Here is an 18,027-nt window from a genome sequence, read left to right on the forward strand (position 1 = left end):
TGACAAAAAGAGACATGTTATCTAGATAACAGGTCTCTAATGACGTGGTGGCAATAGCAGCAATAAAGAGACCACCTATCTGATATTTTAATAGGTGGTCTCTTTGATATTTAAAAAACTAACAGTGGGCTAATCTCAAATAGAAGCAGCAAAGAGACCCCCTATCTGTAATAGGCGGTCTCTTAGTTTTTTTTTTTTTTTTTTGTGCTGGTGAGTCACGTGACTCACTGTGCACCTTAATAGATCCGCCCCTGGATATAACTCGGTCGATTTGTTAAGCATTTCCTTAAGTGTAACGATTTCTTCATCCTTTTTCGTGTTATCATCTTTCAACCGTGTAACTTTTTCTTTCTCATCTTCGAATTCTTTGTCTCTTCTCTCCTAAAATCTTCGAGGGACTTGTCGTCGAGCTCTCCTTGCAATCTATTGATCTCCGCGTCATGATCATCCTTCCTCGATTGACCACATTGAGCTCAATCAAACTTCGCATTAGTATGGCAAAATAAAAAAAATGAAACAATAAGGTAGTAAATTCCTAATCTTGCAAAACAAATTCCTTCCCTATTAACCCACAACAGTGTTTTACATAGATTTAAGGCTAATCTTTTAAGCTCTTGCCCTTGGATTCAAGTATGACGCAGTCGGAAAGGTAGAAAGAAAAGTAAGCGCTAATCCTTCTCGAATAAACAGATTTACAATCGAAAAATCTGTAAAAATACTTCGGAATCCACCAAAAAAGAGTAAAACACTTGAGAATATTATTCTCTCAAAACTGAAAATTAAAGGCGCCTAAAGCGTTTAAATAGTCTATACAAAACCCTAATACGAAAATTAAACAAAATTAAAATCCGAAAAATATTTAAACGCTATTTTCAGGCCTTAAACGGAGCCGAATGGCTTAAAAAGCCTGGCGATCACAACGTTGTGAGTTGGACTCGTTCGCCCGTTTGCATTTCCGAAAGTATATTTTATTAAGCAATCTGACTCTGGGAGCCCGACTAGTATCATTACTCTTAAAATCAAGCTTTACGACGTTGCACTTCTTCGTCGAACCGAGCAGCTGATCTCCCTACGTCAACATATAAGAGAATGGACAACTTTTTATGTAAGGTTCAAATTTATGTTGCTGAGACTCGAATTTGAGTGTCGTGTGAGACATGGTGTCAGATCCTCTTTTAGATTGAATAATATATTTCTCATATCAGCAGGCTACTATAGATATCGATGTCATGTTGAAGTGTCAAGAGATCAAAACTCGACTTCTAACGTACAATAAGGTGGCGAAGTAACGTAGATTTAAATGAATTAGATGGGATCTAAAGTCTTATCTATCACAACACTTAATTAGTTTCATTTAGAGAAGATTATTTATACTCCTTGTCCCTAAAAATAAACTTGTACTTGTATTTGAAAATAGACATCCCTATAAGACTATCCTTATTCCATCAATTTGTTCTTAAATTTTTGTTTACTACCCTTTTTAAACGTGTTCCTTTAATTTTGCCTCGTATTAATTTTAGTAGTTGGAAATCACGAGTTTACTTTTACATCCACTACATTAGTATCTATTACCTTTTCTCTTTTAGATTCCAAACAAACAAAATCAAATAAAACGGACTATGAAATCAAAATCACCTCTAATAGAGCAAATAAAAAGAAGACGGAGAAAGTAGATAACACCTTCCATTGAACGCTCATTTTATTAGCCTCTTAAGTCTCAATCCCTTTAAAATTGCACGATTGTAAGTGATGCAAAGCCTAGGAATATCTAAGCTGAAAAGGATAGTTGATGCTCCATAATTTGGGTTTCACACTTCCACTCTTTCCACCTTAACTTAAACTTAATACGTATTTGGGAATATGGACTATAACCTTAACTTTAGGGGTGGGACTTCGGTCTGGGAGTTCGGTTTGACCTCGGTTTGAGTCGGTTTCGGTTTGGAGCGGTTCGGATTGAAACGGTTTAGTTTAGCTGGCGGGTTGGTTTGGTTCGGTTTGGGTTAGTCACGGCTCGGTTTGGTTTCGGTTTATTTCTTTGCGGTTTAAATTCGGTTTGGGTCATAAGCGGGTCGGTTTATAAACGATTCGGATTATGTCGGTTCGGTTTGATACGGGTCGGTTTAAGGGGCGGGTTTACCCGGGTCAATGTCAGTTCGGTTTACAAACGGTTTGGATCAAGCCGGTTTGGTTTGAAATGGGTCGGTTTAGGGGCGGATTTACCCGGGTCAATATCGGTTCGGTTTATAAACGGTGCTAATCATGTCGGTTCAGTTTGAAATGGGCCGGTTTAGTAGAGGGTTTACACAGTTCAATTGGTTCGGTTTATGAACGGTTTGGATCATGTCGGTTCGGTTTATAAGCGGTTTGGGTCATGAATTGAATTCATGATTGTTTTAAAGATCGCGTCATGACCATGATTTAATGAGTTGATACTTATAATACGATAAATCGATAATTAAGAATGTACAAGTATTCAATTAGATTGATCAACAAGTGTTTTAAACTTTTAAGTTTTAATGATCAGATATGTAAATAACTAAATATGTTTATCGATTATAGTACATACCAATAATTCAATGAGGCAATGATACTTATGATAGTATGATAATGATACCAACCGTACATTCGTACGATATGATATACATCATATACATAATAATATAATTACATATACATTAACAATATCGTATTGAATCAATTTCCATTTCCAAACATTGCATTTCTTATAAATTATAACTTACACGAGATTAAATGGATTCGTTATTTAGTTTGTTACTTTATTTAGATTACTAACTCAAACAACTTAATAAGTTAAATGGACGAAATCACGAAATCACTAATTAAAGTGGTGATGAAAGCATTATGCAATACTAATGTACGAATAGTCAAATATACAACGGTTAGATTGAATGCCCATGAAAAACAATGGTTAGATTTTCATTACTTTATTAGTTATTAGTATTATTACTTATTAAGTTATTATTAGTTTTATAGTTTATTATATATACTGATATACAATCACATACTCACAGATGTCAGATATTGTCATATTGATGAGCATTAAGCCATTAACTCATTAAGTCATTAACTACGTCGTATTGAATCAATTTCAATTTTGAAACATTTGCGTTTCTTACAATTTATAACTTATAAGTAATAAACTAATAATAATAATAATAATAATAATAATAATAATAGTAAAAATAATAATAATAATTATAATAATATTATAATAATAGTAGTAGTAAACTAGTAATAATAATATTATTAACAAATAATTATACTAACAATAATAATAATAATAATAAATAATTAAAAAAAACGGTCAAAAAGACCTAAAAAAGCACAAAGAAAATCTAGACCGTTAGATCTAGATGAATATTCTGGAATCTACAAAAAAAAAATGAACGATTAGATCTAACTTAGATGTTGAGATTGAATATGGACGGTTAGATCAACTGAAGTAAAACCTAAACCTAGAAAAAAAAACCCACTCTCACTCTCTCAGCCATTCTCATTCACTCATTCAGCCGTTTCTCTCTCAATCTCACAATCTGTCATAGTTTCTCTCTCTAACTTCTCAGTTTCTCACTCTTTCGTTCTGAAATTCTCAAGAATCTCAAGCTCAATTTCGTTTCATTTGTGTTTTGGATCTACATTTCTGATTTCTAGCTTTACATTCTCGTTTTTTTGTTAATTTTTGTTGTTTTCGTTTTGATTTTTTCGTTTTTGTTCCGGTTTGTTTATTTAGGGTTTTTGTTTTCGTTTCATTTGTGTTTTGGATCTACATTTCTGATTTCTCGCTTTACATTCTCGTTTTTTTGCTAATTTTTGTTGTTTTCGTTTTGATTTTTTTCGTTTTTGTTTCGGTTTGTTTATTTAGGGTTTTTGTTTTCGTTTCATTTTTGTTTTGGATCTAAGTTCTGATTTCTGATTTCAAATCTTCCTCTCCTTCAAGCCGTCAAACCCTAAGGTAATTTTTTTGTTAATTTATTCGATTTTTTTCGTTTTCGTTTCGTTTTTTTTTTTTATTTCAAGTTCTGATAATCTACATTCTTGATTTTTTCTTTTGATCTCCAGTTCAGGTAGTTCTCCATCTTCAAATCTCCTTCAAGCCGTCAAAGGTAATTACTTTTTCCTTTTTGTTTTTTTTTTTAATACAGTTTTTCTGTTTTTGTATTTGATTATTGTTGTTGTTCTTGCATGAATATAGTCGAAATATGCCTAAAATGAGTAAAATCTGTTGTTGATTGTATTTTTGTTTTTTACGGGAAAATGGTAGATTTGTGCTGTTTTGTTGTTTATTATGCTCGATTTAAAAGTAATGATGATGGGTTGTTCAGATTATGTGATTATTATTGTTGGAATACATGCATTGTTTATTTATTGGGATTTTAGCTTTATATTTTTAACCCATATTGTTGGAATACAAGCATTGTATAGTTAGTACTTAAAATGTACACATATGTGACTGTATCGTATATAACTTTCTATATTCTGTTAGGATATATGTTGTAATCACGTTTGTTGTATAATTCTGAATTTTGAAACATTGACTAGTGCAAATAAAATTCTGAAATATGAACTATCTATTTAGTTGAATTTTGGTATTGAGTGAATAGGATTCACTGTCGTGACTTCAGTGTCAGTCACATGAGACAATGCATGCTTAATTGCTCACTATTAGTAGAATCTGTCACTTAATTTGGTACTTATAAGTTATAAATGCTGTTTTTTTTTTCAATCATGTCTCGCGAGTATGATGAATTTGACTATGAGAGGCAATCAAATTTTGATACTGTTAGCTCTCAAGTTGCCTCTGTCTCGGTTGATGATGCTAGTAATATCGGCACTACCAATCCTTCTGTTAATAAACGTCAAAGAACCGCAGGTATATGGAAGCATTACACTTTTTTTGTAAAGACGATAGGTAATGAAAATGTAGATTATGCTTGAACTTGTTATGAGCTGCTGCCTGCTGGTAGTGCTTTTGCCTTTTGGTTGTTGTCTCTGCTGAGTTGTTATTGCCTATATTGTTGCCTGCATGAGCTGGTTCCTGCCTCCTGCCAGCTTGAGGTGTTGTGTTGCTGCCTTTTGTGTTATGAATTTATGATAAGTTTTGTTGCTGCTGTTTCTTATGCTTGCTGTTTTAATTTTTCTTGAATCATCGTTGCCCTTGTCATTTATGTTGAGACTTCAATGTATATGTACTTGCTGGCAGCATTTTTCAAGTTTTAAGTTAAAACAGTCATTTCTCAGTGATGATACGATAAACGTAAATCTGAGAGAAATTTTGAAAAACAAAAATAAGTTCCTGTTGAGTCCCTTCTGCTTATATTATTCCTTGCTTCGGATAATTTGCCGATCTGTTATTGCGTGTGCTGGTTCCTGCTTGTTGCTGCTATTTCCTCTGCTCTTGGGTGCTGGGCTGCTGCTTCAAGATTCTGCTTTAAGATTCTGCTCCCAAATCACTCACATTCTCACTCCTCCCTTCATCTTATCATGTATCATTTTTTGCAACCCTAAACTTGATGATGTTTCAGTTGATAAATCTGAAATCTAATCTGGGTAGTAGTGATAGTAGTTTCATTATGTATTGGTATATGTATTGTGAATTTTAATCAATGAAAATGGTGACTTTTTTTAATTGCTTGTTGATATTACTCTAATTTTAATGTTATTTATCTCCAATCTTATGTTATCTTATTGGATGATCATGAATATCAAGGAACAATGAAGATAATTTGGGTGGACTTTATTACTGGAATGAAAAGATACAAATGATATATCTTGTAATTAAAATAAATAAGTAATCTAAAACGATATTAATAATGTCGTTGGCCTAGATCTAGGTGATATAAACCTTTGTATAAACCTAAGCCGTTTGATTAGATCTACATTTATTAACATTAATTATTTAATTGTATTTACTATTTAGCCATTTAGGTTGTAAATAATTCAATTTGAATTAAGCAGTTTGTAATTGGATAAGTTTAAACAGGTTGCGATTCGAAAACAGTTCGATTTTAACGGTTTAACGGGTTATGGCAGTTCTGTTTAGACGGTTAGCGGATTATAACGGTTCGGTTTATACGTGCGGTTTAAACGGTTTTGGTTCATAAACGGGTCGGTTTAAACGGTTAGCGGGTTACAAATGGTTCGGTTTAAACGGTTTTTTTTTCGGTTTAAACGGTTTCGGTTTATAAACGGTTCGGGTCATTAACGGGTTTATAAACCATTCGGTTCGGTTTCGTTTCGGTTCGGATTTGCGCAGTTTGGTTTGTTATCGGTTTACGGTCCGTAACGGGTTGACATTGAGCGGTTCAATTCGGTTTCGGTTTGATATTGAACGATTCAGTTCGGTTTTCGGTTTACATTTATCGGTTTATAAACGGATCGGTCCGTGATAGTTCGGTTCGGTAACGGGCGGTTTCACGGTTCGGTTTGAAAAGTCCCACCCCTACTTAACTTCATTAAGTTTTGCTTGATTATATTTGGCCCACATTTCTTTATCAAGTCCATTTGGCCCAATTCAATTGGCCCACTTCCTCTACATTGACGCAATTTGTCAGTTTGTGCTATAAATTTACAAAATTAGGATAAATTCATGTAATCTTTCATGAAGTCACATGCATCAAACCAAATTGGCTAAACAATTTTAGAAAAATAAGTTTAGATAACTCAGATAATTAAATCGAATTAAACAAGTTCTAGAATATTTCCTGTATATTGATTATCATTTCTCCATTATTCATAACTCAAAAGAGTATACCATACATAAAGTTACCACTTACTAGAGTAAGTAAAAAAATGTTCGAAAAATAAAATTCCATTAAAAAAAAAAAAAAATTAAGTTTGGGAACCACAAAGGGCCCAATTAGCTTCACTTCCAACACGAGGCATAGTAGTTTTCTTAGAGTTGATATCCACCTTAAAGTTTGCTCCACACATCGCCCCTTCACTGTCTGTTCTTGGCATTGCCTTCATTTTATTTTTTGGATGTTCAAAGCTCATTAGCCCTACTTCACTGTGGTACATACATCCTGTAACACAATAATTAAAACGGCCCAAATTAACATTCCGTAATTAATTAATTAAAGAGTAGTCGTCTAAAGTGTAAAATGATATTACATTAAACAAAATACTTCAATATTCCTAGGGTAGTTGAAAAAAAAAGGCCTGAGTTATTGGTTAGGATTGGTTCAAGAAAACAAGGGACTAAGGGTCTGTTCACATTTACTTAATTTCAGTTCAGCTCCAATCAGTTCAGCCAGTTCAGTTTAGTTCAGCTCAGTAAATGTGAACATGCCCTAAAAGTTTAAAACCCATTAGGTATGTTAACCATATTTACAATGGCTCACAAGTTTTAGATTATTAGCCGGTGGGTTGAGATTTCAACCCATAACCCATCGACTAGACCAACCAACCTAATTAGCCTTAAATCGACGTTGGTCTGGGCTTAATCCGGACCAACGTCCATTAAATTGAACAAATTTAATGAGCTTACCAGATGGAAAGGGTGCAAAAGATTTAGCACACCCTGCTTTTATGACATCCAAATTATCAGAAATAACCACAGAACCATCAGCAGCAATTCCCCAATGAAGTTTCACTCTTTGATCTGTTCCCTGCTCACCAACACATCAAACAATTTCAGCCAATTTTCCTTAACAAAATACAATTTTTATTATACAAAAAATTAATACACTTATTTATAAGAACAATTTAATTACCTGAGCAGCAAAGACAGTGCCAGCAGTTTGATCAAATATGACAAACCCAAAGCAACCTTCAAGATCCTTGAGGACTTGATCAGCCGGGTACGGGCCACGGTCTCGGAGGGTCCGATAAGCTTCAGTGACAAACATTGCTTCATTGGTAGCTCTTCCTAAACCATATTGCTTGTTTAAGGCATTCAAATTATGCAAACTCCCCAAGAATATACAATACATGTTGTCCATCCCACTAAACAACCTACAAAAAAATATGTGTACATTTACACAATTAAAGTTAGTGTAACAAGTGCTATACGTACTAACGTACTCATTTTAATACAATAACAACTGTTATACTCTTTATGTCTGGAATTAGTTGTCACGTTGACTCATAAACTGTATTAACAATTAATCATGGACTAAAACTTTTCAGCTTCCAAATAACAAAACAACAATAATATGAAAAATAAACAGGTTAAATTTAGCACCTTTGGTGATGAACTTGGGAACCTTTGGAAGAGGAATAAGCAAGAAAAGCAGAATTGCCAAAACCAACAGAAAGAGGGGTATTTTGGGAATAAACATGTTGGAAAGTTTTCACAATATCTTGAGGATACTTGGGCTTATAACCCGACCCAGATGAATGTGAAACCGGGCTGTTTAGCTCCTTTGGTGGATCCACCAAATCCTTGTTGAATATTGCCAACATTTTTTTCTTCCTTAACTAAAGAAAAACACTTAACCCTTAATTACAAAGTTAATTAGGAGATTAAACTAGATGATAATTGATTTTGTGAATGAGTGAGTAGAAACAACGTAGAATATATGAAAGAAAATTGTGTGTAATGTTTGGGTTTATATAGGGTGGTGTAAAAATGCAAGTTGTATTTGACAAAAGGTACAATAATAATATATCATTGTGATCTGTCAATCTAATCTTCTTTTTTTAATATTCTCTATGAATGAGTCATTTATTCTACTTATCCATAGTCTTCTTGATAAGAAGTACTCCTTATTAAAGTTTTGGATTAAATTAATGATGATATGTGTTGTAATTTGTTGAAATATCCTAAATTTATATTTGAGTTAAGAGTACAATTAGGTACTCAATTCTTCCTTTTTTCACTTTTTAGGTACTTAATTTTTTTGCTTTGCTTTTGGGTACTCAAAGTGATTTTCAGGTGAACTAACTCACCACTAACCATATCTAATTAAAAAATTAATATTTAAAAAAAATTCTTAACTTTGACTCATAAATTAGCCGTTACTCCCTCTGTCCCTAATTGTTTGCTCCACTTTCCTTTTTAAGTTGTCCTTAAAAGATTGCCCCATACTACTTTTGGCATGTTTTTCCACTTGCACTCTCTCTATCTCTCTCCTCATTGATATTTGTGTCAACCCATGTACACCAAATTTTGCCCAAAGTCTTAATAAAGTAGATTTATAGTTTGGGGCAAACAATTGGGGACAGAGGGAGTATTACTCTATTTAAAGGGGCATGAACTTGGCCAAAAAATGCCATGAAAACACCTGCAAAACACTAGCAGCACACCATGTTTTCTTAACAAAATTCATCCAAAACGATTTTCCCTGATTCAATTTCAATAAAAAAAAAATTAAAAAAAAAAAAACAGCAACGCAGAAGCTGTAGCAGTACACCAGCAACAAATATCATCAAAATATGTTCATTCACCATGTCTATTTAGGCACAAATTCTTCAATAAAGTTTTCCCAGATTTTTTAGAAATAAAAAAAAAAAAAAACAGAAACAGAAGCTGCTGCTAGGTTCTTCCCCTGCTGCTGCTAGCTTAATCCAACAACAAAGCAATAAATTTAACATAAAAAAACACAAGAAATCGACATCATCAATTTGTTCAAAAAAAAACCCAAAAAATCGAAAACCCTAGGTTGCAAATAACATCAAGAAATGGGCAAAAAAATCAAATTTTATATCAAAATATCAACATAATCCATGAGTAATTGAGCTTAGCTCAAAAAAATGGCGGCTTTTGGTGTCGTTTTCCCCAGAATCGAGCCCAAGCTTGCTCGTGTTCTTCGACAACTGAACTGAAAAAACCAATCCTCAGCCAAACCTTCAATTGTCCTGGGTGACCAAACCGCATGTCTGAATCTTAACTGGTTCCGAGAAAGCCAAATAGCCCAAAGGATAGCAAATAAAGACATGATACCCTTTCAAAATTTATGAGAATAGAACCGAGAAATGGTGTCAGCCAGCCACTCCCCGAACTGGGGGAACTGCCAAAGATCCCAACAAACCCCTAACGTTCCCGACTGCCATAAAGATCGCATAGCAGGGCAGTCTCTAAAGGTGTGCGACACCTTCTCCCACTCTTGATGAATTTGTTTTAATTACTCCGTACATCATTTTAAAACCAACGTTATGGTTTTAAAATTGTGTAAACTACAATATGTTTAAAAATACTCCGTAGTAATCTAGTTTAGTGTTTTTTTTTTTTTTTTTTTTTTTTTTTTGCTCTAGAATTACTAAGGTTCTTTTAAAAAATGAAGAGAGTATGTAATACTGAAAAAAAAAAAAAAAATATCATTTCTGAAGATAGTTTAAGATACTACGCATAAAAGGTAAAACTATTACAGAGTGAGTATTAATAAATTAAAATATCAATAAAACTCTTTTAGAAAGTTTTTGTTAAAACTATTTAACGGGCCATAATTTTTACTACCTCCGTTTTTATTTAGTTGACACGTTTTGACTATAACACTATTCACACCTCTTCTTTTGGCCGTGTTTTGTGCTTTATGCGTAATTAAAAATATAGTCATCTGGGATCTTATTAGATTCGTCACGTTATATACTTTCAAAATATCAATTTTTTATAATTTTTGTTTATCGATAATTAAAGATATTAATGATTGAATAAGTGCATTGACAAACGTGACTAAAGAAACGTGTCAACTAAAATGAAACGGAGGAAGTAAATAACATTGGCATATTGCATTAAAGGGTTTGTTGACTTGTTCTATCCACTTATTTTAGGTCCTATAAGCATAAATAAGATAAGGTGGTCTTTTATAAAGTTATCGTAAGACGGGTTAAAGTTACCCTAAAAGTTTTTTATTTTTAAGGGGTACCCTAAAAGTATTTAAGATTACCTTACCTACTATAAAAGTTATCATTCTTCTAACATAGATATTACCTTTAAAAACCACTTATAAAGTTATAATGTAGTAATATATAGATTAATCATATAACATGCATCCATTAGAAACTACACAATAAAACACAACCGAACTCGTTATAAATTAAAGCTTACCCTTAAAGGGATTAAAATTATCATAAAAATTACGGAGTATTATTTTATTATGTTCCTTTTCTATATCGGGCAGTTCCTAATGATAGTTCAATTCATGATAGCTGATTGCAAACACTTTGATAGCTAGTGTTGTTATTGTGAAATCAATAAGGATAGTTGATTGAATGAAATTTTTAAAAAAAATGATACGGATTAGTGAGAAAGTTGCCTTATCTTAATGGTGATATAGATCTAAATTGGAAAAAAGAAATAATAAAAATAAATAAATAAATAAATAAAAATCAATAATCGAAGATGATAATTTTCTTAACATGAATTAAGGTCAAAGAACGTGCCATAACAGTGGTTAGAAAATTTTGAGTTTGTTTTAAAAAGTGGAGAAGTAAAAGTGACCAACTTCTAAATAAATTGTTGTTTACTTCATTTGGAGTTTATCCACACATTAGAAAGTGACTTAGATGTGAGTCAGCATATAAGAGTGATTTAAAAAACATAAATTGCTAAAAGGTTCTACTAGATCATCCTTTATGACAATAATATAATGAACGAAAGTCCACGTAAGGCAATCAACTTGTATAAAAATTCAAATTTTTATGCAATCCAATTAAGTAACTTATTTCGTAAAGGTTACACATACAATTGTTGTATGTGGTCCCTACATACAACTCTAATTTGACATGTATCTATTGGCTAAAATAATTTGCACAAGTTCCATTAAATTCAATTTATATTTGACTCCTAATTTTCTCCCATTTTCTGTTGATGTGTCAAATTTCTAATGGCGTTGTATGTAGGGACAACATACAATGGTTGTATGTGTATCAGCATCTATTTAGTTTATTTTTAGTCAATTCATTTTTGGGATCATTAACTCAATTCATTTTTGTTACTTAATTTATTTCAGTCCAATTTAATTCAGCTTAACTTAGTAACTTATCTATTTAGTTTATTTTCAATCCAATTAAATCAAATAACTTTATGCTCATTAGCTACTTAGTTTATTATGAGATGGACGAAATCATTTCTTTTTATTTGAGTTAGTTTCAATCATTCTTTATTTTGAGTTGAATTGTGTAAGTTGATTTCAATTAAACTTAGTGTACGATTTAGATATACGAAGTATATGTTTAGTACTTCGATTGAGACCGTTCAAATTTGGTACAGGGTCATTAGTTCTAGTTATGTGTCTTATGTGTGGTGATTGGTGAATATTCGATTTTAAGTTTGGTTTTGTGATAAGGATATGGTATTACAGTCATGGATATCCTAATCATTAACCTTCTTACATAAACAATTGAATTACAACATTTTTTGCAATGTGAATGAGAATATTAACGTCAGTCAGAATTATAATATTGGCAATATTTTCCGATTAGATCTCACCAATTTTAACAATAAATAATTTAAATAAAAAAAAAAAAAAAAAACTTGCACACTTATTATTTACCGTATTTGGCATTGATAGGTGACGTTTCGTGGAAGTATAGTTGTATCACGGGAAATGATTTTAGCACACCTCTATGCATGTGAGCACAGTTTTCTATGCTTTTCTCATATAAGGTCAGGTGTGCCAAAATCAATTTCCTTGTATCACTTATATGGGTGTATGTGACGTAATTGTGACTGTATATTGGTTTCAAATAGAGTATACAATACCGTTGTAATTAGAGATCATACAAAAGATAGGTTCATAATTAAAGATGATTTGAACTTCTGTTTTAAAAAGTTGGAAGACATTAGGAAGGTTTCCTTTACCATTAATTAAACACAACTCAAAGTAAACTGTACATATAAGGGTACATTTTACCCTCATGAAGAGTGGGGATAAGATCTAACACAAAATAAGTCCCTAAATACATAAACTACGAGGAATGCTCAAACAAATCAAAGTAAACATGGAAAATGGACGACTTAATTATATAATTAGACCCCAAAATCGACAAGATTAGCGACGGAAAAGGCTCAAATTAGTGATGATAATTCAAGCTTGGGAACCAGATAATGCCCAATTAGCTTCACTTCCAACTCTAGGCATAGTGGCTTTCTTGGAGCTGATATCCACCTTAAAGTTTGCTCCACACATTGCCCCTTCACTGTCTATTCTTGGCATTGCCTTCATTTTGTTCTTTGGATGCTCAAAACTCATTAGTCCTACTTCACTATGGTACATACACCCTGCAAAATCATACATATATGTTACAATCATGGACAAGTAATTTCGAGTACTCAAGAACAGAACACATTTTATACTCGTGTCATTGTGTATAAGAGTAGTCACAATAAAATGAAAAGTTCGAATAACATTATTTTATCCCATAATTAAATGTCACCCTATTAACAAAAAGTCCAGGTCCCATCAATATTAAAGTTTAGTGGTGATCATTAGCCATCCTAATTGTTAGACGTATCATATATTAATGGTTAACCAAATTTGTGGATCGGATTAAGTCGAGTGGGTCTCAGCTTGAATCGGCCCCAGTTGGCATTACTTAAAATAGAAATTTTAATTGTATAAGCCAAACATGAAACCTACCAGATGGAAAAGGTGCAAAAGATTTAGCACAACTTGCTTTAATAACATCCAAATTGTCAGAAATAACCACAGATTCATCAGCAGCAATCCCCCAATAAAGTTTCACTCTTTGATCTGCCCCCTGTTTTTTCAACACATCATAAAAAAAAACTATCAGCCAAATTTCCTTAAAATTTATCAAAAAGTAATTAATTTAAACATTTTTAATTAAGGTATTAATTCATAATTAATTAATTAATTACCAGAGCAGCAAAAACAGTTCCAGCATTTCCATCATAGATAACAAACCCAAAGCATCCTTCAAGATCCTTAAGAACTTGATCAGCCGGGTACGGACCGCGGTCTCGGAGGGTCCGATAAGCTTCAATGACAAACATTGCTTCATTGGTAGCCTTGCCAAGACCATATTGCTTAATCAACGTGTTTAAATTGTTTAAATTTCCCAAGAAAATGCAATACATGTTGTCCATGCCACAAAAAATCCTGCTCATCATAAAATAAAATCATATTACTACTTAATGTTAAGTGTAAAAATAATAATACCAAAAATATACCATTCAATCAATATTGGTACAAGATTTAATTTGTCACGTTAAGGGTCAAGTTACACTATTTACGTGACTATTAATTAATTAGTGATCGCCCGAATAAGTTATGGTAAAATGAGTACCTTTGTTGGTGAAGTTGAGGGCCTTTAGAAGAGGAATAAGCAAGAAAAGCAGAATCACCAAAACCAATAGAAAGAGGGGCATTTTGGGGATAAGATTGTTGAAACATCCTAACAATTTCTTGAGGGTATTTGGGTTTGTTACCCGACCCGGATGGGTGTGAAGCCGGGCTGTTGAGCTCCTTTGGTGGATCCACCAAACCTTTGTTGAATATTGCCAACATTTTCTCTTTACCAAATTAAAATGAATGAAAAATTCTCAAAATACGAAATTTGCAATATATTGGATGATGAATGATTGATGAAGTGTTGTGAATGAATGAGTTAAAGGATGTGTATTTATAGTGGTTGTGAAGAGAGAATAAAAGGAAAAAATTAATTCTTGATAATACAAAAGGCTCATTTTCTATTGTGGATAAGGTCGTAATCGAAGAGGCTCCTTTTAAAATTAAATAATAATAATAATTTATTTTTTTTTTGGGGTGAAGAAATAAAATACTCCGTAATACGGAGTACAGAATAACGGAGTGTCAATTTTTTACTCATCCGTATTATTTTTTGGAGGTGACTTTAAACGTTGAATGTTGGATTTTAGTGGAGATACTACATTTTTTTTGTAGCAATATATACTGAACATTAATGTCAAAGATTACTAGTTCTTCTCAAAATAAAAAAAAAATTAATAATAATAAAAATTACTACTTGTACTTATATTTTTTTGGGAGTTTGAAAAGTTGGATTTTCTGTTTGTCAAATAAAATAAGCCGGGTTTCCTTTTAGACTAATCTATATACATTCACTAAAAGTCCGTAGAGTAATCCAAACTTATACAGAGTAAAATCCTTATTTTGAACCTAAAATATACTCCCTCCGTTTTTAAATATTTGTTCCATTTTTATTTTTTGCACTATTTATTTATCCTGACTAATATTTGTGATTTATACATAAGAAAAAATATAATCTTGTGGGTACTTGTTGGAATCATCTCAATGAGTAGATTATTAATTTTCAATTGTTAGAATTTATACTTATTGATTATTAAATATATTAGTGTTCAAAAATTAGCACCGGCATGCGTGTCCAAGAGAAATGGAGCAAGTATTTAAAAAAGAGGGAATATCCCTTAACACTATGTAGTATGTATCAATCTAAAACCAGACCGGAACTAAAACTAGAACCGGAGCCGGTTGGCCTTAAATATATCCCTTAACACTATGTATCAATTTAAAACTAGACCGGACCGGACCTGAAACCAGAACTGAAACTAGAACCGGAACTGTTGGCCTAAATTGGTCAATGTGTTCATGTCTGTCACGTGATGATGATATGGAGAGCATTAGATTCAGGCTGTTTGTATTAATCAGCGGCGAGATGTGGGAGACTGACATAGATAATTGTACATGTAAAACATATCCAGGTGTACGATAGTGGTTGAAGAATATGACATTGATCTGAGTCAGCCTATCCACTTTGTACATATCACTCAATTTTGGATAAGGCTGACCCCACACTTTTCTCACTTTTCAAACTTATCTGACGTGCCACCACGTTTCGTCTAATGTTAACCCATCTTCAACGCATCATGTCTTAACTTTTTTTTTTTTTGGGTAAATAAAACAAATCGGGAGGACAGAATTATACCACCTTCATTTCCTATTAGTACATCTATTTTATACAGAGTATTATTTTGCAATGATTTGACATGAATTAAAGTGATAAAATGTCTAATTATTACAAATAATATAAAACGGAGGTATTATTTGTAACTACTAGATACTTCTTCTGTTTCTTTTTATTTGACACGTTTCTTTAGTTACGTTTGTCAATGCATAAATTCAACCGTTAATACTACCTCCGGTCCAAATTACTCGCAATTTTAGGATATTATTTGTGAGATACTCCCTCCGTTTTTTTTATATGCATCACCTGGTGATGCACGGAGTTTTATAAGGGTAATATAATATTGTATGTGGATGAATAATTTATTATAGTATAAGTAAGATGTGGACCATGAAAGAGAAAGAATGTGAGGGAGAGTAGATATTTTTATTATATAAGTGTGAACCATAGAGGAGAGAGAAATGATAAAATAATTTAAGTGGGGTTTAAAGTAAGAGAGAGAAATGATAAAATATAGTATAAAATTTCCAAATAAGGAAGTGATGCATTTAAAAAAAACACCCATAAAAGGAAAGTGATGCATATAAAAAAATAAACGGAGGGAGTACTCCGTATAAAATATTCCAAAGTTGCGAGTAATTTGGACAGGAGGTAGTATCTTTAATTATCGATATAAGTCACAAACTACAGTTGAAGAGAAGTGTGTGAATAGTGCTAAAATTAAAATGTATTAACTAATAAAAAACGGAGTTAGTATTTATTATAAAATACAATAAAATGGAGGTAATATTAATTATTCTATCTGTCATGCATCTTTTTTTTTTTTTAACTATGCATTTTGACTTTTGCATTATTCCGTTATTTGTATACTTCCTTTGTTCCATAATAATCGAAACATTTTTAACTAATATCATTAATATTTGTAATTATATATTATTAAGAAGTATGAAAGGTTAATACAATTTAAATATACATAATGTTTCAAAAAAGAAATGTAAATATATACATAAAGATTAATCTAAAATTAATTTACTTATCAACACATATTTTTTAGATATTGATAAAAAAAAATTAAAAAAATTAGTGAAAGTAAATCCTACCGAATAAATACTATCTCTGTTTCATATTATTCACAACGATTTGTCATAAAGTAGAAAGAAAAAATGTCTAATTGTTGCAAATAATATGAAATAGAGGTACTTTATAAAATTATAAATTTCACTTTCTCAAAATACCCCTCTTATTTTTTTCTTTTTTTTAAAAAAAAAATAATGTCTGGTGGTGTTAATAAGAGATGAGATACAAAAAAAAAAAAAAAAAAAAAAAAAAAAAAAAACATCTTTTACAAATAAAACTACCATCTCAAAATAATGTCTGGTGGTGTCAATAAGAGATGAGATATAAAAAAAGAAAAATAAAAAAAAATTAAAAAAAAAAACATTTTTTACAAATAAAACTACCGTCTCAAAATAATGTCTGGTGGTGTCAATAAGAGATGAGATATAAAAAAAGAAAAATAAAAAAATAAATAAAAAAGAAATAAAAAAAAAAACATCTTTTACAAATAAAATTACCATACTTATCCAAAAAAAACCATCTTACCTTTTTAAAATTATTTTTTGAGAGATTTCAAATTCAACATTTTTTTTTTCTTAGAGGAAAGTGCGGGAATTATATTAAACAAGATCAAGATCCACCAAAATTTGTAGGCTTTGGGGGAAGGAATTCATACAAATATGCTCCATATTATCATCGGTTTTCCATCTAGCAATTAAATGGGCAACCGTGTTTCTTACTCTTATCACGTGATTACATTTACATTTACATTTAAAAGACGAAAAAGAATTGCACACTCCCAACGTCATTGTAAAGTAGGAAGATCGGTGCAACTCCATCAGGTATTGTTCAGCGAATCACATTCAAAGCATCGCCTTCCAACACCACCTTATCACATCCCAGTCTTCTCGCCAATTCCACTCCATATCTCGCAGCCTAGCCTCCGCCAGTCCGCCGCTGTCCAAGCCATCTTCAGTCTCTTAGCAGCAGCAACTAAGAGGGCACCTTGATCATCCCTAATAACTACTCCCAAGCCCACTCCAATCCCTTGCATAATATGAGCATCAAAATTTACCTTAACGGCAAGGGTACAGCTTTCCAACTAGCAGCCGATTGTGTGGGGGACTGGTTATTGATCATACA

The 18,027-nt window shown here is 32.1% G+C and overlaps 2 protein-coding genes across 2 annotated transcripts; both read right to left on the minus strand.

The window, feature by feature from the left end:
- Positions 1-6,689: 6,689 nt before the first annotated feature.
- Positions 6,690-8,549, minus strand: LOC110693595 (stem-specific protein TSJT1-like). Its single transcript, XM_021870730.1, has 4 exons — positions 8,204-8,549; positions 7,734-7,974; positions 7,508-7,628; positions 6,690-7,043 (listed from the first exon to the last, which is right to left on the minus strand). The coding sequence occupies exons 1-4, from the start codon at positions 8,422-8,424 to the stop codon at positions 6,850-6,852; spliced, it is 777 nt and encodes a 258-aa protein (XP_021726422.1). The 5' UTR covers positions 8,425-8,549; the 3' UTR covers positions 6,690-6,849.
- A 4,170-nt stretch (positions 8,550-12,719) lies between these two features.
- On the minus strand, positions 12,720-14,533 carry LOC110693596 (stem-specific protein TSJT1-like). Its single transcript, XM_021870731.1, has 4 exons — positions 14,212-14,533; positions 13,784-14,024; positions 13,542-13,662; positions 12,720-13,183 (listed from the first exon to the last, which is right to left on the minus strand). Exons 1-4 carry the CDS (start codon positions 14,430-14,432, stop codon positions 12,990-12,992), a joined length of 777 nt encoding a protein of 258 aa, XP_021726423.1. The 5' UTR covers positions 14,433-14,533; the 3' UTR covers positions 12,720-12,989.
- Positions 14,534-18,027: the final 3,494 nt, after the last annotated feature.

This window comes from Chenopodium quinoa, unplaced genomic scaffold (assembly GCF_001683475.1).
Source record: "Chenopodium quinoa cultivar QQ74 unplaced genomic scaffold, ASM168347v1, whole genome shotgun sequence".
Lineage (NCBI taxonomy): Eukaryota > Viridiplantae > Streptophyta > Magnoliopsida > Caryophyllales > Amaranthaceae > Chenopodium > Chenopodium quinoa.

What these genes read in the sequence shown, in the direction of transcription:
- LOC110693596 (XM_021870731.1), bottom strand. Translation starts at nt 14,432, where the DNA reads ATGTTGGCAATATTCAACAAAGGTTTGGTGGATCCACCAAAGGAGCTC. An exon ending in CCTCAACTTCACCAACAAAG is followed by an intron (nt 14,025 to 14,211) that starts GTACTCATTTTA and finishes TATGATGAGCAG; the next exon opens with GATTTTTTGTGGCATGGACA. An exon ending in TTTTGCACCTTTTCCATCTG is followed by an intron (nt 13,184 to 13,541) that starts GTAGGTTTCATG and finishes ATGATTTTGCAG; the next exon opens with GGTGTATGTACCATAGTGAA.
- LOC110693595 (XM_021870730.1), bottom strand. Translation starts at nt 8,424, where the DNA reads ATGTTGGCAATATTCAACAAGGATTTGGTGGATCCACCAAAGGAGCTA. An exon ending in GCACTGTCTTTGCTGCTCAG is followed by an intron (nt 7,629 to 7,733) that starts GTAATTAAATTG and finishes GTTGGTGAGCAG; the next exon opens with GGAACAGATCAAAGAGTGAA. An exon ending in TTTTGCACCCTTTCCATCTG is followed by an intron (nt 7,044 to 7,507) that starts GTAAGCTCATTA and finishes ATTGTGTTACAG; the next exon opens with GATGTATGTACCACAGTGAA.